The sequence below is a fragment of the Dicentrarchus labrax genome, unplaced genomic scaffold (genome assembly GCF_905237075.1).
Source record: "Dicentrarchus labrax unplaced genomic scaffold, dlabrax2021, whole genome shotgun sequence".
Taxonomy (NCBI): Eukaryota; Metazoa; Chordata; class Actinopteri; family Moronidae; genus Dicentrarchus; species Dicentrarchus labrax.
In genome coordinates, this window is record NW_026136719.1 from 23045635 (window position 1) to 23058835 (window position 13201).

The window sequence follows — 13201 nt, forward strand, 5'->3', positions numbered from 1 at the left end:
CCTAAGGCATCATTCTGGATTACGGAAACAAGCATAATTTACATGTGTATGTATGTATGTATGTATGTACCGTATGTATGTATGTATGTATGTATACATCTGTATCTTTCATGCTGTATTAATCTATGTGCCTTTTTCGCTACTCTATCTACATATATTTGCATCTGATCTGTCTGTCATACCGGGGTTAATATGGTCTACTTAAGAGAGTGTTCTGCGACCTCCTAAAACTCCGAGCTGGGTGTAAGCTTCATGTTGCTACTTCACAACATGGCCTACAGAGCTGGGCTGGCACAGAAAGCTATTTTTAGCCACAGGCTCAAAGGGAGAGCTTACATTCCCGGCTGAACCGTGTCACTCACAAACTTTTCTCACACTTTTTTGTCAGAGTGCGACTGCAGCCAGCTACTTTCAGAGAGGCTGAGTATCTGTCTCTGCATATGTGATAGGGAGAGACTGACTAAATCTGAGTTATAGCCTTATGTGAAAGATTTAGTAAACGCATTTTATGAGTGCATACAAACGTCCATATGTGAGCCTGTAAAAGGGGAATACAGAAAAGAGAAAGAAAATCTTTGTCATCAGGCTTTCTTTCTCAAAGGTTACGCGTTTAAATGTGTTTTAGCGTGTGTGTATGCATAAGTATTATGCATTGATGAACCTCAGTGGTAGTTGGTCTTTCACACATGACTTATTGACAATGGCCCTGTGTTAATTAGGTTGACCCTTGCTAGTGCACAATGTCACACCTCCCTAACACGGCTTCGCCAGGCTGTTTATTAACCCTAAAGCTTTAGGACCCTAATTAGCATATGCCGCTGGGGTGAGGCTCTGAACGGCAGATAAAGAGGTAGATGATTTAGAATAGTTTGGACACACATATTTTGGGTAAATAAGTAGTAGTTCATGGCTGAGAGAAAAAAAAGCTGCTAAATGCATGCGCTGGCTTCACGGTCAATTGTTAAGTCAACAAGTTCTCCTGAGCATGCTAATTAAGAGTTGTTAACGCACCTACACACACCCTCGTGTACAGAGAAACACACACAGGATGTAATTATTGCAGCGGCGCACAACTTTAGTTTCTGTGTTCCAGCTACCGTCTTTACAAGTAGCAGAAAATGATGCAATCATCTCCCTCTCCCCAGTTCCAAGAAGCCAAAAAAATACAAAGCATAATTAATCTCCAAACTGCTGTCAGAGATACAGAAGCTTAGCAGTTCACAATTTGGTCCTTTAACATGATACTATAGTTATCAGTCCTATTGTGTCTATGTTACCCAATACTAAGTGACAGGACCCCTCAGTAATAAACCTGTGTACACAACTGTGCACTGTAATGACAGATGAAACGCTATCACCATAATCAGGCATCAAGTTTTCAGCCCCTTGAAAATACAACAACTGGCGCTCTGTATTATTTTACATCATCAGATACAAATTTATCTTGCGCCTGACATATTGTGGGGTAAATTTAATCCCTCAGAGGCCCCTTGTTTTAGACTGAAAATGAGATTAATCACAGATGGGTGTGCTATGTAAATATCTTGTGTGAAAGGACAGGGTGAGGGAGGAAAATGTGATAATGAGAGCAGAAAGACCGGACTGACAGAAAAGAGTGAGAGTCAGAGCAAAAGCAAAAGAGATATGTAGTTACACACACAGAGCAAGAAAAAGTGAGAGGTAGATGGAGGAAGGGTGGTTGCCCACTGGGTGTCTTTTTTAAATTGTTTTAGAGTGCTTGCAACCACATCTGAACAAGTCTTGCCTGTTCTGGCTGACTGTCTCCAGGCGCTTTAAGTTAAAATAACTTTTCATAGGCATCCTGTGCTCTCCTTTGTCACTTTTCATGGAATGACCAATCACAGCAGAGAAGGCAGGTTGACGCCATTGTTCTAAAGCACTCTCAGTGCTTTTCTGCTTGTTAAAGACATCAGGTGGACACTGACCCCTAGAGAAATGCAAAACCATTTTGTAGCTACAGAGATAAATATAAAAAAATGAACATCTTACCATCGTCCAGCGTGATGTCCTGCAGGCCGATGGAGCGGAACGTGGGCTCCCTTTCCTCTGGCTCCTGTTTGATGTTCAGCCTCTCTCCATCCGAGGGGAAGGGCCCCTGCGGGCTTAGAGGGTGAACCAGAGGCCCTGCTGCAGGGGACAGGCTGGCCATGACCGGGCTTGTAGCCTGGGGAGAAGGCTGTCCTGAATGCTGCTGTTGCAGGGGCCCCAGAGGACTTCCAGCAGAGGTGGGGGAAGATGAGGTGGGAGACTGGTAGGGCAGCGAGTGGAGCTGAGGGGAGGAAGGCCCAGAGTGCGGAGAGGGGATCATCCGTGGAGGAGGAGCGCTGGACGGTGTGGGGCAGGAGGCTGACCTTTGACTTACCGGGTGGTAGCCCATAGCCCTCTGCAGTTGAGTGGTGAGCTGCCCCACAAGGGGGTGGCCACTGGGAGAGGGCACCTGGGTGGGATTTGGGGAGCAGTGATAGCCTCCGAGTGTATGGAGGTGTGGGGATGAGGGGGTGAGCAGGGGTTGCTGGCTCTGGGGAGACCCAGCAATGGGGTTGGGGGTTGAAGAAGAGGGAGCTGATGGCGAGGAGCAAGGGGAGGAAGGATACACCATTCCCATGCCCATTGGGTGTGAAGCTGCACTGGGGCTGTGCTGAAAGGGCATCCTCTCATAGCCCTGAGGAGGAAGGCTGGACTGGCCGTTGAAGGGCAAGCTATGACAGTGACTGTGGCTGTGCTGCATAGGCTGGTAGGAGGGTCGGGGGGGAGCAGGAAGAGGAGCAGGAGCAGAGCTCGAGTGGAACGTCATGTGGCAGTCTGCAGGGGGGTGGTGCAAACTGCGACCCTGGAGGTGAGGCAGGTGCTGGAAAGACGGGGAGCCCAAAGAAGGGCAGGGGGGCTGCAAGGGTAGCAGGCCAGGTCCGGAGCCCGTGGCCAGGCCGTGAGGGGAGCTGGACAGAAGGTTGTCCGATGGGTGGCCCTGCTCAGGAGAAGGCAGCTGGGTGCGCACCAGACTGGCAGCATGTGCCAGGGGCATGGACATAGGGGGTACTGCAGGAAGGTCCAGCTCGTCTCTGTGCTCCTGTTTCACCATGACTAAAGAGAGAGAGGTGTACACAGACAGAGGGAAGAAGAGAGATGTGACGAAAGAGGAAAGACAGGCAGGATGAAAGACAAAAAAACATGTTGTCAGTTTTGTCTATCAATCAAAAATTGCAAGTAGGGAAGGAAAGAAATAGTCTATAAATTGGTCAAGTCACTGCATTGCAACATTTTCAGTGTCACTGCTATTTTTTGCTTCAGGTACAGTAGTCCAGTGACTTCAACCAGCTAAAAAAAGGCTGCAGTTGTTTTAAGTTTTCCTTTATTCTGAACCCCCAACTAATTCCCTCATCTGTGGCTTTAAAGGTAAAATATGTTTCAATAAAACCTGAAAAACTAGGTCATGAAAAGCTCAAAGCTGCGAGCATAGTCGCACATTTCATATATTGAAATGTATGGATTGTGAAATAGGTCTCCTTCCAGATGAAAAAAGCCTACCTAAAACCGAGTGACATTTTGATAGTAAATGGGGCCATTCCCTTTTACTGTGACAGCTCACAGCACTGCTATGCCAATCAGTAACCTATTTCCCAATCTGGTGCCTTGTGACAGTGAGTTTTATTTTTATCCAGCTCTGAATCAGAGGGAGAGCATATGTTGTCAGTTCAGGCGCCATCATGTGAAATGCTGTGTGGGAAGAGGAGCCGAATGCCCCGCAGCCGAGATCAGACCAACAGAACAAACAAGTTCACTGATCTTGCCCTCCGTTCACCCCATCATGCCTCTGGGATCGAGAGGCAAGGGGCACAAAAAGGCCAAGCGGGGTTTATTCTGGCTAAAAATGGAGCCAGAGGCATATCAAGGGTAAGGGAAGGGTAACATACTGTATATTCAAACATGGAACATAATTGAAGTCAGGCTAGCACTGTTTCAAAACCTAATAGTGTGCTCCTTATGTTCTGTACTGCTGCCTGCCTGAAAATGTAACAATTTCAAAATACAGAACAAGAACAAATGGCATTTTGTCCCCCAAATTTATTCCACAACATGTTTTTTTCCAGCCAATTTTCTCAGAATTCATCCTTGAATTAGGCCAGGGCCTCTGCAGCCCAGCCCACGATAAAACTTGCCACAATAAAGCAGGCGGTGTCCGTGGTGACACTAGTGGTGTCAGCAACCCAGCTTGACTGACGGAGCAGGGTTACTCTACTCTGCTCTGATTGGCCGCCCTAATCTGTCAACGGTGAAAACAGGAACTGTCTGTGCCGAGTGGGCGTGCTTGCAAACAGAAAGGTTGGGTGGGTGGAGGGGCCAGGCCGCTTATATGCGTACACGCACGCACAAACATCCACACTGTTGTGGTAAAACCCAGGGTTTAGATATGTTGCACAAAATGCTCACATGTCATTATATTCCGCCAACGGTGTTTTCAGTTTGACTGGCTTCAAGAGGAAAAGACTACAATAACAATATCAAATAGCAAGGCAGGAATTTGACTAATGAAAAACACTGAGGAAACTTTCAAATCTAAATATCATGAACACAAGTTTCCTTGCAGCTAAAATAATTATATCAAACCACAACTCAAAGTCTATATATAGTTAAAGTTTCCTGGATAGCAAAAGATTTGCATCATAAAACCCCATGCAAATACAGTATATGTGAGAAAAAAAAGGTTGGCTTGAGAGTTAAAGTAGGCTTTGCAAAATAAACAGTTGGCAGGTGTTAATGTTATTGTTAGTGGAAGAGTCCCCTCTAAACCACAGCAATGCTTTCTTTGGAGTGAGAAAGAGAGAAATGGGGTTAGTGAAGCCCCTGTGGAGAAGTGTGCAACACAGAGAGAACGTTACAACTGTCTCTGCTGTCAGTCAAACTTCTTGTCATTACCTTGGGAGATTAACTGCGGCAGGAAGCAATGCACCCAAAGGAACGCAAAGTAAAGCCTGACAGAATCGCTTTGTGTAAATGTCTGTAAAATGAGCTGCAGGAAAATTACATCTTAAATACTTAAAAGCACATAAAAACAGCATAAGATTAGGAAAATTGTCAAACTGGCTTTGCCCCCAAGGATTATTTTTTAAATATAGCAGTTGTAAGTCGAGGTTCATGAGAGCCTCTCATCTCACCTGAAAGGTAAGTGAAGCGTTGCGATTGGCTCCTTTTCCGTTTGCCATTGCAGACATAAAACTGCACCTGCACAGCTGAGCCCACAGTCTTACTGTGGTAGGGAGGGACCTCCACCACGATGCACGACTACAACAAATATTTCACATTATTTACATACACTTATTGCCCAAAACACATAATTCCATTTGCATATAATAAAATGCAGATACTAGTACAAAAAATACAGAAAGAAATACAGACAAGTTTATAAAAGTGCAGAAATTAAAGACAAAATGTTGTAGAATAACTGTACAGGTCAAAAAATGACTACTTACTCCTTGAGATTTCTCACGGATTATTTTTGCCTCAACTTCCCATTGTGGTCGTCCATCTAGAAAGGATGAATAAGAACAAAAAACCTTAAAAAACCTTAACTTTACATACTACAGAAAATACTAGAATCATTCCCGTCACATCCTGTCAACTATCAAATAAACGGTTGGCAGGTGTTAATGTTAAAATCAACTGTAATTCCTATTACTTGACAGACCAGTTCTTAAGTGCAGGTCTGGCACAAACAGAGTACCCTAATGCTTGGCTTTTCAATGAAGAAAGGATTGAGAGCTTCATAGCTGAACCTCAGACAGACACTTGTGATGAATCAGACTACAGTATCACTGTATCACATACAAGTCACAAACATTCATACAAGCACCTTCAAAAGCCACGGTTAAATTAGGCATAGAAGCCACAAATGAATGAATTGATAAAAATGAATAGAATTTGAATTGATAACTAACACAGAAGCAGTAATAAACCCAGGCCACGCGTGAACACAAGTTTTATCATTTAGACCCCTTTTGAAGTATAGTATGATATTATTCAAAGTGACTTTCCTCATCTGGAGTAGTTCTCTTTCTTAATTTTCTATTTTCCTAAAGATGATGTCAGTGTGCAGCACTTTCTCAAACAGACAGGGCTCAGAACCACATGAGGCTTCAGGAAAGCACACGATTTCAATTTGTCCTGGAGAACTAAGAGACATCAAAATGATGTCATTTTTAAAGGTCCAGAAGCCCCATGGAGAAAATCTTAGCAGCTATTAAATAGCAATCAAATGTCCAAATATCCTGCTGTTTGTCTTGCCTGGTTAAAATTATGGAGAGAGCAGTGGAATAATTACATTTATTTTAAAATGCCTTTACACACTGCCAGGTTTCTGGCTAGAAAACATCCTTTCCAGTTTTCCTATGAGGGATCTAATTATTTGGCCAGACATCTTAAGGGCAGCTGCTTGAAGGGAAGCAGTTGGGGTGAAAACACTGACAGGCTTGCCGTGTGGTTGGAAGAAATCACAATCATCACAGCATCGAGAAGAATAAAAACTTAGTCAGTACTGTATAGTCTCTAAGCGGAGGCAAATTCATTTTACAGTCCCCCGTTTCATGGTGCTCACATGGTGGAAGTATAGTCTGCACCTGCATGGCCTCTTCCTCGAAACCCAAAGGATTCCCCCAAATACCACTGTCAGACATCTGCAACATGTCTGCAGAGGGGACTAGCCTATATGTAGAGTAAGCAGTCATCTGTAAGCCTTGCAACATTTAGGCTATTCAACTTTCTACCAAAATCCGCACTCTACGGTAGCTTTAAGTATATGGTTTACCTGTTCTGATCTCACCCTAGCATTAGCCTTAGTTGTAGTAATCCACTGGCGCATAACCCTTGAGAGATTATCTGTATTGTGAAGGAAAAGGTTAACTTGTAGATGACAGTTTTTTTTTTCCCAATGAGCAAATGACCTTGAATGTCTTTGCAGCTGACAGCAGTGCATTATTGCAGTGCAGCTTGTTGACATTCAACAGGCAGGAGCAAGGGCCCCACATGCTCTGTCAGACAACAAGCACCAACAGGAACCTCATACCACACTAAGACAATGACTCGGATCATCCAGACACCCTGCACACTCCAGTCAGAGGGAGGGGGGGCGGGGAGAGCGTGCACCCACTGTGCCGGAAGATCGAGCAAAAGTAAAGGGGGTGATTGCTGTTTATGTTGTAACATCTTTGTAAAAGCCCACAGTTGTTTGCAACAGAAACAACACAGAGTACACATGCTGTATTAGTCACTATTCAGGGCAGCCAGTGTTAGAGCCTTTAAAGTCCACTCCTTTATATAAACATTCACCCTTGTAAAGTAGAAATACTCATACCAATTATGGAAATATTTCTAACTTTAATGTTTGATGAAGCCCCTTTATCTGTCTTCCCTTTCCTCTTCCTTTTATCCTTTCTCATTCCCTAAATACTACTTCAAAACACAATGAGATAGTTAACTAACTTTGGTGGGTAATTTACTAATATGAGTAAAAAAAAAAGCTTATATTAAGGTAGAAAAAACTGGAATCTCACCAAAGCTATGCATACTAAGCAAATGGCAAACTTAAACTATTTTATTACAGTTTATCTGCTTTAAATGGAAACAGATCCCACAATGACACATGCTAGGTTCTCTGTTTGTCTACATCGTAAAGTCATTCAAAGTACCATCCCATAATCTGTGTACTAGCAACAATAGGCCAGTCTCTGCAGTTTTTCACGAATCTGCTGTTGTTTTTCAATTATGAGAGATGGTGGAAAATATCTGTCACTGCCTCTTTTTTTCTTTTCTTCCATTCCCATATTTACTACAATCAGGGCCTTTCTGCACTAAAGCAGGTAGATTAGTCATGATGAGGGGGATCATTTACACAAACCTAATCAACATCATCTTCCCCTCCCCTTTCATATTCCTTCTGTCTCCTTCCACAGTCCACTGCCTTCATACACCACAGGGCCCCAGCTTTCCTCCCTCCCCAAGATGCACCTCTCTAAGGTTTCCACTTGCTGCTGTGCTACAAAGACATGACCATCAGTGAGCTGTTTCAACCATGCTACTTTACTATGCCATGCTTCACTTGGTACACCTCAGAGCTAAAGACATTCCTCTAAGCTCCTTTTTCCCCCCCTAGAAATTCTCAAAGAATGGCTCTCACTCGCAAAAAACAACACCACTCAACTTTCTGCCATGTGCGAACTTGATGCTGTTGCAGTACATCACAAAGGTACTTCGGGCAGGCAGAGACTGGCTCCACAAATGTTATCCATTTAAAATTTCCGCCCAAGGGAACAACTATTACATGTGTTTTGATTACGGAGTGGTGTACAAAAGAGAAAAGAGATAAGGCAGAGGAGACGAGTGACTTAAAAGAAACAGGATGAATAGCAAAGGGAGTTTAACCAAGTAATCCCTTTAGCCTTGGCATCTGTTAAACAGATAATAACAACTTTTAAAGTGCCTAATTTTAGGAAACAGAGACTCATTCTACATTCATCCTGACTCTCAAGCTCCCACCCCCTCGACAAAGGTGTAGATAGAAGTCGATACTGCAGGGTGCAGCAGTGCATCCTGCACTGGCTTCCTAACTGCAAACACTGCTAACTGTGATTACTGTAGATGCAGTATGTGCCCCCCTTCACTATTCTGCTTCTTTTAGCAGTTCACACTTGCTAGTAAGTGTTAGACAGATAGTTAGACAAAATGGGGCTATTGATATTCTTGATACATAATTGATAAGGCATGCATCTGTTTTGTGTATCCATTATTAAATGCATTATCATGACCATATTTGCCTGTGACATTAAGCATGTGTTTCTGTCAGTGTTTTTTTCCTATACATATTTTACTTTCTTTGTCACATAAACTAATAAAAAAAAACCTCTAAGTAAGTAAACTAAGCATGGCTAATGAACAAAACATTTACAAATTTCTATTGTGTAATATATTGTCCCATGCTTACTTGATAGACAACATTACTAGCAGACATAAATCTGTTCTGCTTTTGACGTAATGCCCTGTGGGAGTAGAGGACTTGTGGCTGGGATAATGACAGATCTGAGGACTAATGCATGCACACGCACACACATAACTTTTTTTGGTCAAGAATTCAGTGGTAGGTTTAATACATTTATAAACTACATTTTATCTAGATATATTTATGTTCTTGTAAACATAAAGATCCTATTCCAAAGAAATATGGAAGACACAGAAGACATTTTGCAATAATGCAAAAAATATGACTTTATACAACACACAAAATAATACCCCAAAAGATTGTTCCACTATAGAAAATAATGAGAATTACAAGGTATAATTATTTACAAAATGGAAATTAAAAACCTCCTTTTTATAATTCTCATTCACTGGGCTCCAAAGTGACGTTTTCCTCCAGTTGCATCGGTGTTCCCTACTGAGATGTTTGAGAAAACCAGTCCAAATTTAAGAGCAGCATTTACTGTAAAATACACACTTAAGGCAATACACGTCTTTTAATATCCCCACAGATATGTATCAGCCATGACTCCTATAAAATCTTCCGAATCTTCTGCTGGCTTCTTCAACATTTGCAAGATCTACAAAACCTTTGTTTTAACGTGTTTGTTTTTTGCCACTGTACTGTCCAACAGACCACATCAATGACACATGGCCTCTCTGATACAATCTGCCAGACAACCATGAAACACGATTTTTTACGTGGATAATTGGCACAAGCTGTTTCTGCAGTGGTGGTTCAAGGCTAAACTGCTGTGTGGACATAACACTTACCAGGGCCTTTCTCCAGGAAGATGACCTTGGACTCTGGGAAGAAGTTAGAGCCAGTGATGACCATCTCTTCTCCCCCACTGACCAGACAGCTGGTCAGGCTGGATTTCTCAACCTGGGGCAGCTCTTGAGCTGAACGCTGGGCTGGGAGAGACGCAGCAGGGGTTGAGGAGAAAAGAGGATGATCATTTGCTGAGCTGTGCAGTCTATTATTTAGACTATGGTTATACTACAACATAAGCAGGCAAGTTAACAGGAACACCTTAAAAAATAATGCAGTTTAATGCAAAATTGTCAAAGAATACGGTCTCAAAAAAGACCACAGTCCTTACAGTCTTAACAAAGCGGGTAGTATTTATTGCAGAGCTATGGTAATGGCACAGACAGAACTGAGCACATTTACATTTTTAACATTTATCAGATGTTCTTATCTAAAGTGACTTTCAATGAGAGCAAACGGGAGATTAAATCAACATCCTAAATAACCAGACTGCAAGCTTGCTAATAAAGAAGTTTGTGGAAAGGTTTGTGTGTGTGCTAGTCTGTGTGTGTTTTTCCTGTGCGTGGTTTTCTGAATGAATATGTTTGGGAGTGTGTGCATGCGTGCGAGACTTGAGGCCGGGAAGTTAACACTCACAGCACTCCACAGGAATAGAGGCAGCCTGCAGCGACAACACCTTCCCGTTGGGTTGAGGGATGTGCACTCGGAACACCACACGGACCCGTGTGTTCTTTCTTCCTATATCCGTCTCCCCCTTCCGCAGCTCAATGTCCGAGTTCCGCAGCTTGAGGATGCCAGCACAGTCGATACTGCAAGGTAGAGGGAAAATAGTTGGCCCCATACGGCACCACCGGGATGGCAATCATCTCAGACATATTTAAGAAGTGAAGGCCTGGGAGTGATAAAGTCAACCACAAGCCCAGCAGGGGATTGGCAATGAGAGGCAAATTAAGTGTTGAATCACAAAATAAAAATGCCTGTGAATATGATTTATTACAAGTGTAAATGAGAAAATCCCCACCAATTCCCTACCTAAGAATTCCAATGTAAATGAAACCAGACCTTATATAAATATAATCATTCAGGTGATGCAGAATCATAAATATTTGAATAAAGTTTGTTTCTCTGCTCCATGGGAAACCCTCAAATTTTCCTTGTGCCCAACTCCTGTTGGTTTAAATTAGGGAAATCTATTAAATCCCCTTTGGAAGATGTTACAACCCTGTATGATCATAAACGTGGTTATTCTTTCATTGGACAGGGCTTCCTTCATGGTGGTAAGCTCATAACTGAGCAATGTAACCCTGTAGTGCATCTGACACCTACCTGGCTGTCATGTTGTTTTCGGGCAGGAGAGGAATTTCGAGAACTTTGGTGCTGGAGACGATAATTTCTTGGCTGGCCGTGGCTACGGTTTTCCCGGTGATCCGGTGCACCTGGTAGAAGGCGTGCGGCCTCAAGTAACGGTCGTCTGCTGTTCCGATGAACATCTGCAGGTTGACGGGCTTCTCACTGTAGCCAATGAGCTGAGACACAACAGAGAGAGAGACAGAAAAACAGAATAAAAACAGATGTGAGTTCCCGGGGTCCAGATGAGAGGTGTGAACAAAGGAATACTCTTTTCATTTCCACGGCATTCAGAAGGCCACCTTTTTTGGAGGGAATCTAAATGTCAGGTCGAGGGTGTTGTGATATTTCTGGCAGGGCCACTGGAGATTCATCTGGCGCTTTGGCCTCCAACCAGTTTGACACTGATGTTTTCAACTAATAGTCTTATAATTTTTTCCCCTTGCACGCCTGCCCCTTAACAGGACTCTGTGCAGGAAACTGTTACCTCCAAAAACTTAGCAGAACCTTGAAACCTGGCCTGGTCAAAGACAAAATAAAAATGAAAAACTCTGTGGAAATGTGATATCTGGTGAGTTTATCTTCTGTAACACATTTTAAATTTAACATAAAATCGTACAAAAGCATCATTCACATGATTTTCAACTCATTCTGTGAGGTCTTGTGCATATAAAAAGCCCTTTAATGGTTACACCATGGCTAAAAGGAAAATAAAAATGCCAGTAAAAATGTCAACAGCCATTTCAAATCCAGTGTTTGGTGCGTGCCAACCTGGTTGGCGTGGGACAGATAGACTAGCAGCTGCCCTCTCCATTAGTCCCCGACTGGCACCCCGATTTTCCCTCAGACAAGTGAAATTTTCAATGAAGGAAAAGTGTTGCGTGTCAAGTAGAGACAAGGGGAAGATGGAAAGGAGAGCAAGACCTTTCCTCCTCAGAGGGACAGAACAAACACGCAGGCCACACAATCCCACTACTGTTGTAATGTTGTACTTGGCAGACTGCGTGACGGCAAGATGGCACCCCCCGCACATACACACTCCCACCATACTGCCCTCATGGTCCACACCTCCAGCGCAGATGCAGGGCAGCAGAAAAGAACAAGGCCATTCATTGGTGTTTCACCTCAGGAACTGCCAAGCCTCAACCCCACCACAGCTGGCTACTGACCCTTTCCTGCCTGCAGGTTTGCGTCACACACCGCTGTGTCAATGTTTGGTGGGTGGAAGGAGAGAAAGTGGGTGTAGCTTGGGATTTGTCATATGCTATTCCAAAATCATCTAAAATAAAAAAGTCTTGGTCACAATCAGGCCCTAGGAACCTATGTACCCGCAGAATGTGCACTAGCAAAGAAATGCTGGTAGCCCCTGCTCATTTTTGCATCTTCCTCTCTTTCTCTCTCACGTGCTACTTCTGAGACGGCCCCCTGTGGTGAAGTAAGTCAAGGTATGGGGGCACCTATGTTGAACTGAGCTGTGGAAAAACTGAAATGTGCTGCGTTTACGGCAGGCTATGTGAGAGGACGAGCCTCTAGAGGCAGATTCTAGGCAGGCAGGCGGCGGAGCTTAAATCTTAATAGTGCTGCACTGTTCTTAGCTGAATAAAAACCTTGTAGGGTTGTGCTGCTGAGCTCAGTAAAGACCCATTGGTTCCAAAGAAAGGAATGAGCTGGAATTAATACAAGGGAAAAAGCAAACTGTAAAGCAAATGAAATTAGGCTTTTTGTGACTACTTAACACCAAATTAGTTTGGAGATGCACAATGGCTACCCTACCCTTACTCCTTCAATACGTGTACCTTTTGTAGATAGAAGTAGCAAGCAGAAAGTAGTGAGTCCTTTGCAGTGCCTTTTTTAAAACCTATACTGAACGCTTCTCTTTCACTTCCAGTGTGGCTACCGCAGTGTCTCACTTTGTTAATGAGAGGAGAGGCCAAAGGCTATACAAAAGTCTGTGCTGAGAAGTGCAGGTCCAGGCTGGCTAAACTAATACAGCTTCAGAGTGAGCTGTCTGGTTCAGATGAGCGTTTGCTGCAGTTCACTTGAGAAATTTGGAAAGAA

The 13201-nt window shown here is 43.4% G+C and overlaps 2 protein-coding genes across 4 annotated transcripts in view; one reads left to right on the top strand and one right to left on the bottom strand.

The window, feature by feature from the left end:
- The window catches only part of esrp2 (epithelial splicing regulatory protein 2), a 54480-nt gene that overhangs the window by 37483 nt on the left and 3796 nt on the right, over positions 1 to 13201 (top strand). The window lies entirely within an intron of this gene.
- Positions 1 to 13201, bottom strand: part of nfatc3a (nuclear factor of activated T cells 3a) — a 61496-nt gene that overhangs the window by 13774 nt on the left and 34521 nt on the right. For all 3 annotated transcript variants that reach the window (XM_051380326.1, XM_051380327.1, XM_051380328.1), the window contains exons 4-9: positions 11123 to 11322; positions 10433 to 10605; positions 9799 to 9939; positions 5490 to 5545; positions 5175 to 5301; positions 2011 to 3102 (exon numbers count right to left, since the gene is read on the bottom strand). In XM_051380326.1, coding sequence (XP_051236286.1) covers positions 2011 to 3102; positions 5175 to 5301; positions 5490 to 5545; positions 9799 to 9939; positions 10433 to 10605; positions 11123 to 11322 — 1789 coding nt within the window. The remainder of the gene's footprint in view (positions 1 to 2010; positions 3103 to 5174; positions 5302 to 5489; positions 5546 to 9798; positions 9940 to 10432; positions 10606 to 11122; positions 11323 to 13201) is intronic.